The sequence below is a fragment of the Camponotus floridanus genome, unplaced genomic scaffold, assembly GCF_003227725.1.
Source record: "Camponotus floridanus strain SB8 unplaced genomic scaffold, Cflo_v7.5 scaffold67, whole genome shotgun sequence".
Taxonomy (NCBI): Eukaryota; Metazoa; Arthropoda; class Insecta; order Hymenoptera; family Formicidae; genus Camponotus; species Camponotus floridanus.
The window spans coordinates 1,233,440-1,251,323 of NW_020229835.1; the positions used below are offsets into that span (position 1 = coordinate 1,233,440).

Sequence of the window (17,884 nt, forward strand, 5' to 3'; positions counted from 1 at the left end):
TTTAAAAGTTTAAAGTTTTATTAGAAAAAAATAAAAGAAAAAAAGTATAAAAATAATGAAAAAATGATATTAATAACGAAATATAATAAGTAACAGGACGCAAATATAAGATTATTTCTATCTTTTTGAAATTTGATATGCTTTATGACGATTTTCAGCTCTTCGTTGATTATCAATCCATGTTTTCACTTGTTGTGGTTGTCTCTTTCTTAAAATTTTATATTTATTAATTACATTTTGGCATTCTTGAAGAGATGGCAATTTTGATAATTCAAAAATGTTGCCAAAATGTTTAGAAATTGTTTGTTTTTCTTCTTCATTCCACCTAATACGTTTTTTTTTCCATATGGAGAAGCTAAATTAAATTAAATTAAAAAATTAATATAATAAAAACTTAAAGTAAGAAATATATTTTAAAAAATTACAAAAATGAAATAAAATTCTATAATATAAATGCATATAATAAAACTTACTACTACGACGTTTAGGACTTATTTGTTCTTTTTCTTCATTATATTTTGTGTTCTCAAATTGAAAATCTAAATAAAATGAAAATATGAATCGATATTTAATTTGTTATAAATAAAAAATAAGTATTTTGAAATTAGAAAAATTAATATGAAATATATAACACATAAAACCTACTAAATATATATAATATAAATGAAAATTGTATAAGGAAAAGCAAAAGACTCACTATTATGATGTTTAGAATGTGAATTATTTGTAGTGTGATTATCAGAAGAATGCTGTATAGTGTTGTCATCAAAATTATCATTATCGAAATCTGGAATATAATTATTTGTTTGCGCGATCTCTTCGGAGTTGTTGCTTATTTGCGATACACTGTCAGTATCAGAGACATTGTCACAATCTTCATTATCATTGTCATCTAAATCAGTTCCCATTGCAGCTTCCAATAACCGAGATACATCTGTCATTTCTTTTATAGGAATCGGCATTCGATAAATACTTTTGTGTATTTCTTTAGCATGTCCCATAAAATTAGCGAGATTATCAACTTGGGCATCTTCAATATTCAACATTGCAGTATATGTAGCAATTTGTTTTCGAAGAGTAGTTCCGCGTAAAGAAGATGGAATGGTTGCACCACATTCGTGAGAAAATTTTCTTATAAGAGGACAGGCTCTTAAATATTTCTTTTTTAATTTATTTGCATTTGGGACGCTAAAGATGTATTCATTATTAGACTTTATTCCAGCTTTTTTTCGATATTTAAGAATTGTATCTATAGATTTTATTATAATTATATTAAGTAAAACAGGTACAGTTCTACCTAACTTGCCGCGAATAGTTATTCGTGCAAATTTTTTAGCATACTGTCGAGATTCTTCAGATAATTTTTCGTAAAGATCTGGATTTACATTTTTGTCTAAAATTTCTTGATTTTTATAATCTGCTATTGTAAGTCTTTCGATTTCGCCTGCTCTTCTGCGATTAAATATTTGAACTAATATTAACGTACATTTAGTTAAGGTTTTCCACGCTGATAAATCAAAATTCTTTTCTAAAATATGGAGAGAAGCTTTACATTGTTTTTCCAAGTAATTGTATAGTAATTTAATGTCTTGTTTTGATGGAAGAATAATTTGTTTTTGTCTCTTATATTTTATTTGATCTTCAATAGCTTTTTTATTTATTAAAGTTGGAACTTCTTCATGCCATAAAATAAGAAAATCATCAATAGCCTGTTTTTTTTTATAATCTTGTTTTTTTATACACTCAGCTTGTAGTGTAGCAGCACATTTTTTTAATAAAGTAGTGAGTGCATTAGCAACCGCAGGTGTTTTAAACCACATTATAGTTGTATCCCATTTAGCAACAATTCTAAGTGCGTTGACAGCTGTATTAAAATGTTGAGGTTGAAAAATCAATTGAAAATCATCAATTTCTTTATTAATACTTTGAATAGCGAGCTTATAACGTCCCAACAATCTTAAGTGCGCTCTTATCATATCATGTTGATGATTATTTGTATATCTTTCACAAAGTTTATTGCCAAATATTATTAATAATTCATCATATTTAATACATCTTGTAACTGCGTCATCTCTTAAAACAGGGAATATAATTTTACGAAGAATTTCATTAGCGGCGATATGAATATATCCTGTCAATCGTTTACCCATAACAATAATTTCACGCACACCTTTCTTATGTATTGTTTTACATTTACTATAGTGAAGACGTATTGTAAGTTTTGAATAAAAACCTTTACAATTCGTGCAACAAATATAATCGTCTGCAGTTTTTTTATATTTAGCCTGACGCTGTCTAACTGTTATAAGTACACCTGTATTTAGTTCATGATGTGTATTATGTAATAAACTACCATGATTACGGATAGCTGCTATAATTTTTGCTCGTTCATGGGTTCCTTTTTTAATATGTATAAACTTCTGAACATCAGTTTCTGTTTTATGTTTTAATTCAAGATGTCGAGCAAATTTTGTCTGTAACTTTTTGCAATATGGACAAAAATATTTTTTAATTGTTCTTCTTTCCGGAGAAGAGTCTTTTGAATATGGAATTTGTACATTACGAATATCAAGAGGTGGTATATTATGGAGAGAGGAATTTTTTGATGAATCTTCATTTGAATGAGATTGTGAAGTTCCATTGGTATTATTAGTACTATTGGTACTATTTTGATTTAGAGAGTAATCTCGTTTTTCTATTAATTCGTCGCTGTTTAAAGAATAATTTGGATCTTTTGCTAATTCGTCACTAGGATTACATATATTACTACTTTCTTGATTGTCATAATTATTATCATTATTATTATTAAGATCATTGTTATTATATTCATTTTCAATTGAAGATGTCATCCCATCATCCTCGAAAACATTTAAAATGTTTGTATTATTGATATTAATTTGAGTTAGAGAATAATTTGAGTCTTTCACTAACTCAGAGCTGTCCTTACATTTATTACTACTTTCTTGGTTGTCATGATTATTATAATTGTTGTTATTAAGATGAGAATCATTATCATCATGTTTATTCTCAATTGAAAATGTCATCCAATCATCACCAATAGCATTTAAAATATCTGTAACACCACTAGGTACTGAGCTTTCAGATGTATTATTCTCAATTATATTATTCTTTGTTGCGCTCTTTTCTATAGTTTTAATAGCTTGATTATCAGTAGTATCATATTGTTCATTATTTAATATGCTTGATAATTCAATATCAGAATCATGCAATATTTTATTATTAATAATTTTATTATTAATCGGTGTAGAGGAAGATATTAATTGTACTGTATCTTTTTCTTTAGTAACATAGTGATGAGATTTTCTCCTCTTGACTTGATTTCGAAACGATTCAAATTCCATTTTTTCTTGGAGTTTTTTAAATTTGTTTTCTGATTCTAAAAACGTTAATATCATGTACAAGAATTATAAAGTAAATAAAATAACGAGAATGAGTTGCATGCATTAGTCCATATAAAGATTGTCATACAAATTTACAAAATATAAGTAATTAAAATAATAAAATAATTAAAACGAATTATTACTGTTATTCAATACGAATAACAATTATAATAACAAATTGTAGTATTAATTATTTTATTGATAGATTTACTTATGATTTATGTTATTTATTGTAAATTTGTACACGATAGTCTTTAATATGCACTACCAATGATACATACTAGTGCATCCAACTAAATTTGCTAATAATAATTAAAATTATTGAAATATTTTAATTATATTTTACTAAAGTTAATATATTATCAAAATATATATAAAATAAGAAAAATTTAAAATAATAAAATATAACATTAAAGAATAATAATAAATTTTTTAAAACAAATGTTTATAATGTACATTAAATAAAATTATAATTTATTATATAAACTTATATTTTAACATAATATATAATATTTTCTCCTTTTGCATACCCAGAAATGTCTATATAAACAAACCGCTATATTTTGCTCCATTTTTGTATTTAATAACACAGTTTTTTTTCTTGGATAATTTTAACCCGTTTTGATGGTAACACATAATGTTCCCCACTATCAAACTTTACTAAAGAATACATTATTTCTGAAATAAAACTATTTTTCAATTATATATCAATATTTATAAAAAATAGAAATAAACATTTAAGTAATTAATATTAAAAATTCATTTTAAAAAAATCAAATAAGAAACAATAAATAAACATAAGAAAAACACTTTAAAATATTTTCTTTTTCTGATAATGTGTAATTACTTTCTAAAAATATTGTGGTATTTTAATATTTAGTAAAAGTATTCTTTCAAAATTAATGATCAATTATCGATGAATATATAAATATATAATTTTAATCTATTTATATACCATATTATATTTAACTTAAACAATAATCTCAATGAGAAATAATATCATGTTATAATAACATCTTTATAAACATATAATAATTTAAACAATAAGCAATTATCATGTAATAAATATTAGATATTTAAAAAAATATGAAACAAATAAAATCAAAACATCAATTAAAAATTTATGATTTACTAATAATTCAATATAAAAATATATACTATTAAGAAATCTTTATAATAAATGTTATTAGAAAATTTAATAATAAATTGTTATTATTAATTGTTATATTTGTTCCATTATTAAGTTTATTACCAAATAATATTAATTTCAAACCAATATATTTCAATATGTTTATATATGATTTTGTACTATGTGTATAATTGTTTTTCTCACATGATGGAAAACTAAATTTTAAATATTTAATAGAATAATGTAAGCAGATAGCACAGAATCTTTTAACACTGTAACAACATTATAACAAGATTACAATCTTGCTGTAATACATTACCACAATGTAATTGAAAGGATCTTGTAATAGCAAGAGTTTTTGTAATAGCAAGAATTATTATGTATATACATTATCTATTCTATTGCCTAATATTTTAAATTTATTTTTTCGTCATTAAGAAAAATAATTAAATATTTTATACAAAAACGTATATAAAAATTTATTAATATCTAACTTAGCTCCTTCTATTTCATCTAAAAGTTTTCATTATACTAGGTTAGGTTATATCTTATTTTTACAACATAAAACGAATACATAAAACGAATACCATAAGTAATAATAATCTAATAAAAATGATTATTTGAGACCATATATTTGTGTGATTTTTATACTTTTACATTAATAAGCAAGTATAGATAGATATTTAGGACAGATTTTTCTTCCGCACGTATATAACGTCACAGTGCCACTGGTTTGGACATGCTCGTGAAACTAGCTGTGTGAAGTTAGCCCCCCCACTACTTGAAATTAAAAAATGACCATTATCATTCGATTGGTGGTCGTTTGGTAGTATTTGGTAGTCCATTCCCGATGATTGGTAGCAAAAATTATAGTTAATAATACGAAAAAAAATATATCGGTGTGAAGTTAGCCCCTCCTTTCATAAAATTCAACTTTCCAGACTGCACAAGTAATAATAAATACATGCATTCGTTTGGTGGTCGCTTAATGACGTTTGGTAGTCCATTTCCAATGATTGGTAGTCAAAACTATAATAAATAATACGAAAAGGAAGCATGCGCGCGTGAAGTTAGCCCCTCCTTTTATAACATTCGGCTTTCCAGGCTGCATAAGTAATAATAGTTACATGCATTCGTTTGGTGGTCGCTTAATGACGTTTGGTAGTCCATTCCCGATGATTGGTAGCCAAAATTATATTTAATAATACGAAAAAGAAGCATGCGCGCGTGAAATATTAGCTCCTTCTTTCATAAAATTTGTCTTTCCTGCATAAGTAACAATAACTGTAAGCATTCGTTTGGTGGTTGTTTAATAATATGCCTGCACAATTGCACGTTTTTAAATAAAACTTCATGTTTTCTTTTTTTCTAGTTAAACTAATTACTTCCATTGTTTTATATAAAAAATATTAAATATATGAAAATTATTTATATACTTAAATGTATTTATTTTATAATTTAAAAATATATTCTTCTGTGTTTTTCACATTTTTATACTTATTTACATTGTTTTCAGCAAACATAATTTCAGCTTAATTTTTTTTAAGATGTGGCTATATAAATTCTTTTCACGCTCATTCACAATACATTGATGATTCATAGCTTTATATTAAATTTTTAGATTGGCGGGTATAATAGCATATACTAATCTACATTACATTGCATATGTAAGAAGAATACATGGCACTTGGAATGTGTATAATGATCTAACGAACTCAGTGCAATCTTGTAATGAAGAACATAAAATAGAACCGCATGGAGCAATATATGTAATAAGTTAAAAATAAACATATATGATATACATATATACATACATATATATATATATATATATATATATATATACAATATATATATATATATATATATATATAAATTATATATTTATATATTATAACTATATATCTACATATATTTAATAACATATATTTATATCAAAAATATATCTATATTAAATAAAATATTATATATATATCTATATTATGCATATAAATAAAAATATATAAATATCAAATAAAATGTAGTCCATAATAACCAAAAAATGAATAACAAATTTTACATACACATGCATGCATACACACACACACGCGCGCGCGCGCGCGCGCACAAAACTTTTTATTTATTACAGAGAAAGCATGATAAAACTTTTTGAAATTAGAAGTAGACGAAATTTGAGACGCATAGTTACTAAACAAATGCTTACAGTTATTGTTACTTATGCAGGAAAGACAAATTTTATGAAAGAAGGAGCTAATATTTCACGCGCGCATGCTTCTTTTTCGTATTATTAAATATAATTTTGGCTACCAATCATCGGGAATGGACTACCAAACGTCATTAAGCGACCACCAAACGAATGCATGTAACTATTATTACTTATGCAGCCTGGAAAGCCGAATGTTATAAAAGGAGGGGCTAACTTCACGCGCGCATGCTTCCTTTTCGTATTATTTATTATAGTTTTGACTACCAATCATTGGAAATGGACTACCAAACGTCATTAAGCGACCACCAAACGAATGCATGTATTTATTATTACTTGTGCAGTCTGGAAAGTTGAATTTTATGAAAGGAGGGGCTAACTTCACACCGATATATTTTTTTTCGTATTATTAACTATAATTTTTGCTACCAATCATCGGGAATGGACTACCAAATACTACCAAACGACCACCAATCGAATGATAATGGTCATTTTTTAATTTCAAGTAGTGGGGGGGCTAACTTCACACAGCTCGTGAAACTGAGGCTACGGCGCACAATGATGCCAGATTTCGGATCCGGTAGCATGCGGTATCATGTTTCACAAGCGTGTACATACTCATGCGCTCGAGATTTCGGGCATCGTCGGCCAGTGGAAAAACACATCTTTTGTCTTTTTCTTTCTCGAGTTGTATGCGAGATTCGAAATCTCGAACTGGCGAATTGGCGATGCGACGTGAAATATTTACTATTAATCTTTCTCTTATAAACTACTATATATTGTACAACATAGTAACATATGCAAAAATAATTTTTACACAAATAAATAGATTTGATTTTATAATAAAATATTTAAAATTGAAATAAAATATATTTTAAATATGAATTAAATAATTGAAAATAATAATTAATTAAAAGAATGAATAATTTCTTTTTAGCATATTAAATATATTTTTAAATATAAAATCGTACTCTTAGTCTAGCTAATGCTTTTTTTATGTCTTATTGAAATATATTTAAAAATTGTCCAACAAAAATAAAATAAAAGCAAGATTAAAATAATTTGTTTTCAATTAGATCAACATTCTCTCATCATTTTATTTTATAAATGTACGATACACATGTTGTTCGACGGAAAACTCAAAAAGATGATAATCTCTTCTATTAAAAAGAAAATATAAAAAAATTGTTATTAATTCAACGTTATTACCTTACGTACACACATACATATACATGTATACATATCATGTAAACATACATATATTTAATCGTATAAATAATCTCTTTATATGCTTATATCTTATATAAACGAGGTTTTGAGCATCTTTTATAGGCATAGTGTTTTATAGACAGAATTTATTATTTTTTAAAAGAAGGGACTTTTTTTTGTATGCTGTATTAATAACATTTGCAACATGTAGCCTTAAAATATTTTTATCAATATAAAATATTTTAGCTTTTTATATTTTATCTTTTTTTATAATAGCAGTAACGTATAATTTGCCCGCCGACATAATAAATAAATGTTTTTCATTAATTTTCATGTTTATAACTGTTTCGCTTCTCATATTCAACGCTGATTTTATCGAAGTAGCATTAATACATGTTGAAGGGAGTTTGTTGCGTTCTTTTTTAGATTTTAAATCAATTAATTAAAATCCAAAATGTTTTTCTTCCGATGTACACTTGAATTAGGAACTGAACAGCACTCATTGTCAGATCAGAATCTGAGGAGTATCTTAATAATGTAACGATGGAAGATTAGGTGAATACAAAATATATATTATAACTATTCGCGAAATAATTGTTTACAATTTTATCTAACTACACAAAAAATACATAAAAGATTGTCCATTACAAATGATTTGTGGTTTGATAAAATTACAAGTTTTTGGACTATCTATATCTTTATCGATTATAGAGAAATATTATTATATATTAAATATTTTTTTTTTTATTACGGGAATTCTGGATAGCTTCGATGAAGAAGAATTCTTAAAAAAATAATGGCTTATATTACAGCAGATTTAACTTTGGAAAAAAAACAAAATATCAAAATTAAATTTTAATGATATGTGAAAGGAATCTTTTGCAGCGCTAATTGTCAAATAATATAAATATTCCACTTTGAGAAATATACTGTTTACTTCCTAATTCAAATGCACATCCAAAGAAGACAGTTTGGATTTTAACTGACTTAAAATCTGAAAAAAATTGCAATAAACTCTCTTTAACATATGTTAATGCCACTTCTTAATTCAATAAAATCAGCGTTGAAAATGAGAGGCGAAATAACTATAAACATGAAAATTAATGAAAAGCATTTATTTCTTATCGGCGGGCAAATTATATGTTACTGCTGCTTAAAAAAAGATAAAATATTTTAAGACTACATTGTAAATTGTTGCAAATGTTATTGCTATAGCACACACACACGTACAGGTTCCTTCTCTTAAAAAGTAATTCTATTTGTAAAGAACACCATGCCTATAAAAGACATCAAAAACACGCTTATAAAAAATATAAGCGTGTAAAATGATTATCTATATGATTTTATACATATATATACATATAATATGTACATACATATATGTATATAAAGTAATAATATTGAATTAATAACAATTTTTTATATTTCCATCTTGATGGAAGAGGGAAATATAAAACCTACCATCATCTACTACATCATCATCTACCTATCATCTTCTTACGATTTCCATCAAACAATATGTACGTCATACATTTATAAAATAAAATAATGAGAATATTGATCTGATTAAAAAGAAACTATTTTAATCTTACTTTTATTTCATTTTTGTCAAACAATTTTTAAAACTATTTTAATAAGACATTTATTTAAAAAAAACGTTCACGTTAGCTAAATTAAGGGTAGAATTTCATATTTAAAAGTATAATATATTAAAACGTAAATATTCATTCTTTTGATTAATAATAATTATTTTAAATTATTATTTAATTAAAAATTAATTATCTAAGAGTTATATTTATTTTTAACTTTTTGTTATCAAATCAAATCTATTTATTTAGGTAAAACTTATTTTTGCATATATTACTATGTTGTACAATATACAGCGTGTCCCAAAAGTATGGACACACCTGATTTTCTTGGAAAATAAGCGTGCTAGAAAAAAACGTCAATAACAAAAGTTTCGGGAAATCAAACGGTGCATCTAAGAGTGACCTTGAGTTTGACCTTGAGCTTGACCTTCAAGGTTATTTGAAGGTCAAAGTGTTTTTTTTTAATGGGAACCCCTATTTTTGATTGTATATTCTTATAGCTGACCTCGAGAGCTTTCCAAAACACTATAATATAATATTTTTCCCTCAAGCATTTATCGAGTTATGAGGCTTCAAATCATTTCTTAATTTTACATAAACCGTAAAATATCTTGTGTAAAATAATGAGAGGAATCAATTGATGTAAAGAAAACATATAGTTGTTTTTAAGAAAAAATATGTAATTTGCAATTAACAATTCCATATTTTTTCTTAAAAACAACTGTATGTTTTCTTTACACCAATTGATTCCTCTCATTATTTTGTACATAAAAGTATTAAGGTAAAATAATCGAAAAGTGAATATTTTACAAGATATTTTACGGTTTATGTAAAATTAAGAAATGATTTGAAGCCTCATAACTCGATAAATGCTTGAGGGAAAAATATTATATTATAGTATTTTGGAAAGCTCTCGAGGTCAGCTATAAGAATATACAATCAAAAATAGAGGTTCCCATTAAAAAAAAAACACTTTGACCTTCAAATAACCTTGAAGGTCAAGCTCAAGGTCAAACTCAAGGTCACTCTTAGATGCACCGTTTGATTTCCCGAAACTTTTGTTATTGACGTTTTTTTCTAGCACGCTTATTTTCCAAGAAAATCAGGTGTGTCCATACTTTTGGGACACGCTGTATAGTAGTTTATAAGATAAAGATTTATAGTAAACATTGCACGTCTCATCGCCAATTCATCTGTTCGAGATTTCGGGATTTGCATAGCTACGTACAACTCGAGAAGGGGAGACAACCTTTTACTGGCCGATGTTGCCCAAAGTCTCGAGCGCACACGTACGTGCTTGTGTGCGTCATGATACCGAATGCTATTATATCAGCGACTAGAATCTGACATTATTGACTGCGATCTGGGAAACGCTAGAGATGCTTCGAAGCATTGCGTAATCAAAATAATGAAACTTATTCTTTTCGTCCTAACTGAATAAAGCGAACGCTAGACGACTGCTTCTTACAATATTCGGCCTCTAGCACGCACTTGGAGTGAGAAAAACGCATCACATATAAAATAGACTGAACATCGCGATAGGCAAACACGCGCCAGCTGTAGAGAGAGAGATATATGATACATAGAAGGCACATGTAACATCTCATTGGTAATTTTCATCGATATAAAAAAAAGTTATCAAGAAGATGTTAGTAAAAGGGACAATATAGGCCCCTCTCTCTCTCTCTCTCTGCAGCGAGTGCGTATTTGTTTAATACAATGTTCCGTCCACATTTATATGTTGATGCGTTTTTCTCACTCCAGGTGCGTGCTAAAGGCCGAATATCGTAAGAAGTAATACACATACACGTGATATCTTATAATAAAAATAAAAATTTTAATATTTTTCATTTTCTTTTGAAAATAATCTTAATAAATTAATAAAACTTTTACGATTAAAGTAATATTATGAATATGACATTATTTTCAGTTTTTAATAAAACTATATTGTTATGTATCTCACTGATAGTGAGAGAATATACTAGAATGTTTCAAAAGTAAACGAGACTGTGATTTCAATTAATATATTATACATTGCCCAAATAAAATATAAAATATACAAAATTCATTATCTCTCAAGTGTATGTGTTATATATTGCCTACAAAATAAATAATAATCGATTTAATGATTTCTTTTAAAATTTCTTGCACAAAACACTCTTGTTTAAAATTTAATGATACAATTTATGCATTCTTCAAACTATATAATTTATGGCTTCAAACTATGCATTTTATACATATTACGATCTTAAAGTATGCAAGTTGCGTACTTTAAGGTCGTAATATATATAAAATGCATAGTTTGAAGCCATAAATTAATGTTTCAAAATTTGTTTATCAAAAAGTTTAAGAAATTTAAATTGTTTAAATCGATATCCTCTAAATATAAATGAAAATTTTATTTTACATATATAAAGTATAATTTGAGGTCTCTCTCCGTGTATCATTATAGTACTAATAGTGCCATCTATCGGTGAATTATATAGGGCTCAAATTATGCATTTAATATATACACATAATGTTCCCAAATCATACATTTGATATATGGATACTTTGAGTCTTGACCCTAAAGTATACAAAAGTCCCCAAAACATTCATTCGCCTGAAATTATGTCCCCGTTGTAAACGTTTAACATATATATACATATATATATATATATATATATATATATATATTCTATCAACAATTATATTTTTCAAGTATAATCTTGGGATATTTTAAAAAGTTGAATATATAATACAGATACATATACGAGGGTAGTTCGAAAAGTTCTCGGCCTAATATAGAAATGTCGCTAAGAATATCAAATGGCTATGATTTTCTCAAGTTTAATCCTCAGAGGGTACCGCACAGTTTCAGACAGATTCGTTCGCTAGTTTGTTTACTGTGCTCGAGTAAAACAGACAAGATTTGATACTTCTCCAAAAATGGATAAAATTGAATATCGCGCAGTCATAAAATATTTTGTTTTAAAAGGATTAACGGCAACAGAAATAAAAAACGAGCTGGATTCCACTTTGGGAGACTCTTCTCCATCATTTTCAACAGTGAAGAAATGGGCTGCTGAATTTAAACGTGGCCGTTCATCCATCTTTGACGATGAACGTTCGGGTCGCCCGAAAACCGCCACGAATGAGGAAATCATTCAAAAAATCCACGATAGCGTGTTAAATGATCGACGAGTAAAAGTGCGTGAGCTTTCTAACATTGCAAACATCTCAATAGATCGTGTTCACAATATCTTACATGAACATTTGCATATGAGAAAGCTCTCAGCGCGATGGGTGCCGCGTTTGTTAACGGTCGATCAGAAACGCATTCGAACGAACATTTCTCAAGAGTGCTTGGACTTGTTTAAACGCAATTCAACCGAATTTCTGCGACGATTTATCACTGTCGATGAAACATGGATTCACCATTACACGCCAGAGACGAAACAACAATCAAAACAATGGGTGGAAGCGGGTGGAAGTGCTCCAAAGAAGGCAAAAACAGTTCCATCAGCCGGAAAAGTCATGGCGACTGTTTTTTGGGATTCGCAAGGTGTGGTGTTCATAGATTATCTAGAAAAAGGCAAAACCATCAATGGGGAATATTATGCAGCATTGCTGGAGCAATTGAACGATGCTATTAAAACCAAACGTCCTCATTTGGCAAAGAAAAAAGTGCTTTTCCATCACGACAATGCACCCGCTCACACGTCTTCAATTGCAGTTGCAAAGCTCCATGAATTGCGTTTCGAATTGTTACCACACGCACCGTACTCGCCAGATTTAGCTCCCAGTGACTTCTTTTTGTTTCCGAATATGAAAAAATGGCTTGCTGGAAAAAAATTCACGTCAAATGCGGAGGTCATCGCTGAGACGGATGCTTATTTTGGAGGCTTAAGCAAATCGTATTATACTGAGGTATAAAAAAATTAGAACATCGTTGTCTAAATGTATTGAGTTGAAAGGGGACTATGTTGAAAAATAAAAAAGATTTTTGCTGGAAATCATGTGTTTTCTTTGCCAGGCCGAGAACTTTTCGAACTACCCTCGTACATTTACTTAATTTTATAGTAATTTTTAATATTATAATGTAAAATATTACAATGGCAAACTTTGGAATTTGGAAATGTATAAATTATTAAATAATTTATCAGTTTTACTTTCTAAAGATGCAAGCAATGATAAACAAAAATAATTTATAAATTAATTCGGCAAATACATTCACATGTACAAAATATAGCGTTATTTGTAAATAAATATTGCATATTTGATATAGATTAAGAAGACAATATCTCTATATATATTTTTAATCTCTCTTTAATATTGTTAATTTTCGATATTAAATTAAGATTATTAAGATTAAATATGCTTCACAGTAGGACGTTTTAAATATAATGGTATGTATTCCTACACATATATACCAAATAATACTCAGATTGATATAGAATACTTCGATTACACGGTACATGGATTCCTATCTACTGATACAGTGAATGTAAGTCAATATTAAACAATCAATCCAATTTAGTTAGAAATAAAATCATAAGAGTAGATTAAACATTTTTTAAGTAATTATGTTCTCTTGTTTGCGAGGCAATGACGATGTAGTATTATATCATTACCAACTTTATCATAGGTTGCCAACTTCCATATCGAGAATCAAACATTTGCAGAAGTGGTAGACGTATCAAACGTAAATAATTTTACTTCGCATATAAATATATTTGATAACCGAAGATTTGATGGTATCTTAGGCCTAATACCTTCCAATTTATATGATGATGCAGTAACGCCTGTCTTTGGTAACATGATTCAACAAGGACTATCATCACGCATTTTCAGTTTTTATCTAAACAGGTAAATATCTTCTTTACTTATGAACAACTTATATCTATAGAAAAGAATATTTAATAAACATGGAGTTCTATTTGTATGTAAATGGTAAACTTTATTGTTCCCCTTGGGATTACAATCTTCAACATACAATTACATAACTCTACCTAACATAACCATATCTCTCACGCAATTGCCGCCGCCTTTAACATATCACAACTAACACCCATATCTACTAACGCATCGCCGTTTTTTCCTACTCCTTTTTCCACACTACATTCTTCTTTCTTTTTCTCCTCTTCTCCATCTCCTTCCTCCTCTCTCCTTCCCTTCTCGCTCTATCTCCCTTTCTCTTTTTTCCTTCTCACTTTCTTCTTCCTCTCTTCAAATTTCCTCCATATGTCCTCTCCATCGTTCTCTCGATCTCTTTTCTTAAAAACTTCTTTTTCCTTCTCCTCTCTTTCTTCTCTCCCCCGCCTTCCCCCTCCTCCTTTCTTCTTTCACTTCTTCTTTCCCTTTCTTCCACGTTCCCGTCTCCTCTATTCTCTCTTCCCTCTTTTCTCCGGCTGGTCCTCCTTTATACCGTCTATCGCCTCCATCCACTTCTACTATCCTTACTTTCTCACTGGGACCTGTGTGGACCCGAATCCGCGCCACGCTTAATCTTCACTTCGGCGAGTTTCAGTGACGCAGCGTGCAGGATCACACAGGCTCCCCTATTTGTATGTATATTTATATTTATTTTATACTTATTTTAAAATTAATATAAATTAAATTTATTATTTATACATAGTATCATAATTTCTATATAGTATTATTTTTTATATTAAAGTAATATTTATATTTACACATTAAATATAATTTATAATTTATCTTAATTATCACATACATACATATTGCGATATAAAAAATACAATTTGCAGAGACCCTAACTCAGCAAATTTAGGTGGTAAATTGACATTCGGTGGTTCCGATCCTGCTTATTACGAAGGGAATTTTACATATGTTCCTGTTAGTATCAAAGGAGTGTGGGAAATTACCATAGATAGGTACGTTATACTTTAAATTATATTAATCATGTTTCAACAAATTGTTTACGTTACGCTTTGTAGTATCGAAATAAATATGGTTACTTGGTGCAAGAGATACTGCCAAGCTATCATTGATACAAGTATTTGGAGAATAATTGGACCAGAAAAGGATATTTCATTTATTAATCGATTTATTAGAACTAGTAAACGGGGAAGAGTAAGTAATATCTTTCAAGTAGTCATATCTTTCAAGCACGTAGCCTTCGATAACAAAAATAATTAAAAGTTGATAATAACGATACAAAAATAAATATTAGGTACGTTCCAGTAAAATATAAACTTCTATGGAACACTGACATTAGTCCTTGTTTCCGAAATACTTAATATATTCATTATATATGATTAATTATTAACTTGATATTATGTTTCATTCAAAGGTGAATTGCAATAGAATTTCCAAATTGCCTACAATCAAGTTTAATTTGGGTGGTGAGGCCTTCAATCTTACCGGTAAAGATTACACCATTCGGGTGAGTGTTATAAGAAAATTATTTAAATTATTTAAATAAGTATAAGAGAAGTTTATATTGTGTATTTAATTTTGCTCAGGATCCAGATAATGAAAGTAAATGTTTAACCGTCTTCTGGAAACACGACCCAACATATGACAGCAAAGAAAAATGGATTCTGGGCATGCCATTTATGGGGCGCTACTACACCGAGTTTGATATGGAGAGAGACCGAGTGGGATTTGCTTTGTCGAAAAACGTATAGAATTCATCAAAATGTATAGAAAATTTTTCATTGCCATTTTCATTACCTTTTATTGTATACTTTATCATCAATTTTTAAATAATTTGCTTAGTTTTCAATAGCAAAAAAAAATTTAATCATTTTTAATCGCCAACTGACAAAGTTTAAATATTATCAATGTAAATTTTTGCGTAATACGTGCATAATTGTGTCCTAATTTTTAACAGCAATACTTTATCTTGAAAGTGGCTGACATGAGCTTATTGCTAATTAGAATGTGCGAATTTTTGGGAACAGTGTCATCTGCTAAGTCCATTGTTGCATGGCCGTCTAGTCGATATAATCAATTTACTTTTTCGAAATGATTATTTTTTTTCCATTATTATTCTTAATCACGCGCACGTTTAATAATTTATTTTAATACAATTTGGTTTAATTATGAAAAAAAATATTTAAATAATATATTTTTAAGTTTGATTGATCGATAGGATGGATCGATAACATGGATATGTTTCGAATGCGCGCGATTGTATATATAATAGTCACCAAATGTCGATAAATGGCTCTAGTAGCCGAGTACAATTTCTTCTTTTTATGTTGCAACGTACAGAAAGAAATTTACCAGAAATTTCAAAAATATGATTCGTTTTTTCGTAGCAGTGGTGCTGATTCACGCGGAAATCCAAAGTCAAGTTAATGCATTGTATCGTGTGTTTACATTACGTATCGGTATAATAAATGTTGATTTTTCTAAAATCAATCTATCTTGTCGTGATCACATTCGATTTTCTGAAATCCAAAACCTATGTAAATGTGATTACATTCATAAAACGTTGATAAATCCTAAATAAAAGGTTATTCAATGCGATGAGCAATAAAAGTTTTTAATTTTATGACAATGTTATAAAAATCATTTTCTCCTTGCTCGATTTAATAAGAATTAAAAATGAAAGGTTATCATTGAATCTAATAAAATTAATCTTGAAGCTCTCCCGTAAATAAAGTATTTTTATGGACCCAGAATTGCAAAAGTTTTCCCATTTCACTCCTTACATCTTCGTACGTGAACAAGAATTAATATGCTTCCATTCAGTAAGAGAACAACTTGTCGTCACCGCTTTAAGATAATCTCGCTGCGATTTAAAATATTTCCGATCCGCATCAAATCATCGACTTATCGACTTGATTTTATCTGTATTATGCATTCCGTCATGTGACCTTAAATGCATAAAGCGGCCTTTTCATTGATGCTACTTTTTAGCGTCAATGAAATTGCACCTTAACGATGTTGTTTACACGGCAAGTGCGTTTTCCTGATTACAATTTACTATATCCTATTAATCCCTAGATATTGCGGAGATAAAAGTGCGATAATATGTTTCGCTGTCATAATTAAAAATAATATCTCGGTGTCTTCTTTTAATTCAAATTCTTGCATAAATCGATTGCGTGAAAAGTTTAGAGAAAAATCTGACATTTTCTTTGTTCTTGGTTAATAAATGCCACGAAAATTTCGCAATTAATGCAATTAGCACGCGATTCAGTAGCGCCTTTCGATTTTTTTGAATAAAATAAGCTTTGTTAAAGAGTTCCTAAGAACTGATTTCATATTCGGATATCATGACTTTTCATACTATGGTTGAATATTAATAGCGTGAAAAATTAATTATTATCGACCGATTATTATTTTCTATATTTGTCTGAAATAATTTGATTATAAATTGAATATAAATATTGCACTATTA

The 17,884-nt window shown here is 28.3% G+C and overlaps 1 protein-coding gene across 2 annotated transcripts in view; it reads left to right on the forward strand.

Annotated features, from left to right (window-relative positions):
• LOC112639474 (lysosomal aspartic protease-like) overlaps positions 1-17,884 on the forward strand; it is a 31,243-nt gene that overhangs the window by 4,127 nt on the left and 9,232 nt on the right. Inside the window, exons 3-8 of one of the 2 annotated variants that reach the window (XM_025413511.1) lie at positions 13,899-14,017; positions 14,159-14,379; positions 15,279-15,404; positions 15,468-15,603; positions 15,824-15,916; positions 15,996-16,024. In XM_025413511.1, the coding sequence (XP_025269296.1) occupies positions 13,899-14,017; positions 14,159-14,379; positions 15,279-15,404; positions 15,468-15,603; positions 15,824-15,916; positions 15,996-16,024 (724 nt within the window). Of the gene's footprint in view, positions 1-13,898; positions 14,018-14,158; positions 14,380-15,278; positions 15,405-15,467; positions 15,604-15,823; positions 15,917-15,995; positions 17,015-17,884 lie in introns of those variants that run through there. The other variant, XM_025413510.1, reaches the window with a different exon arrangement.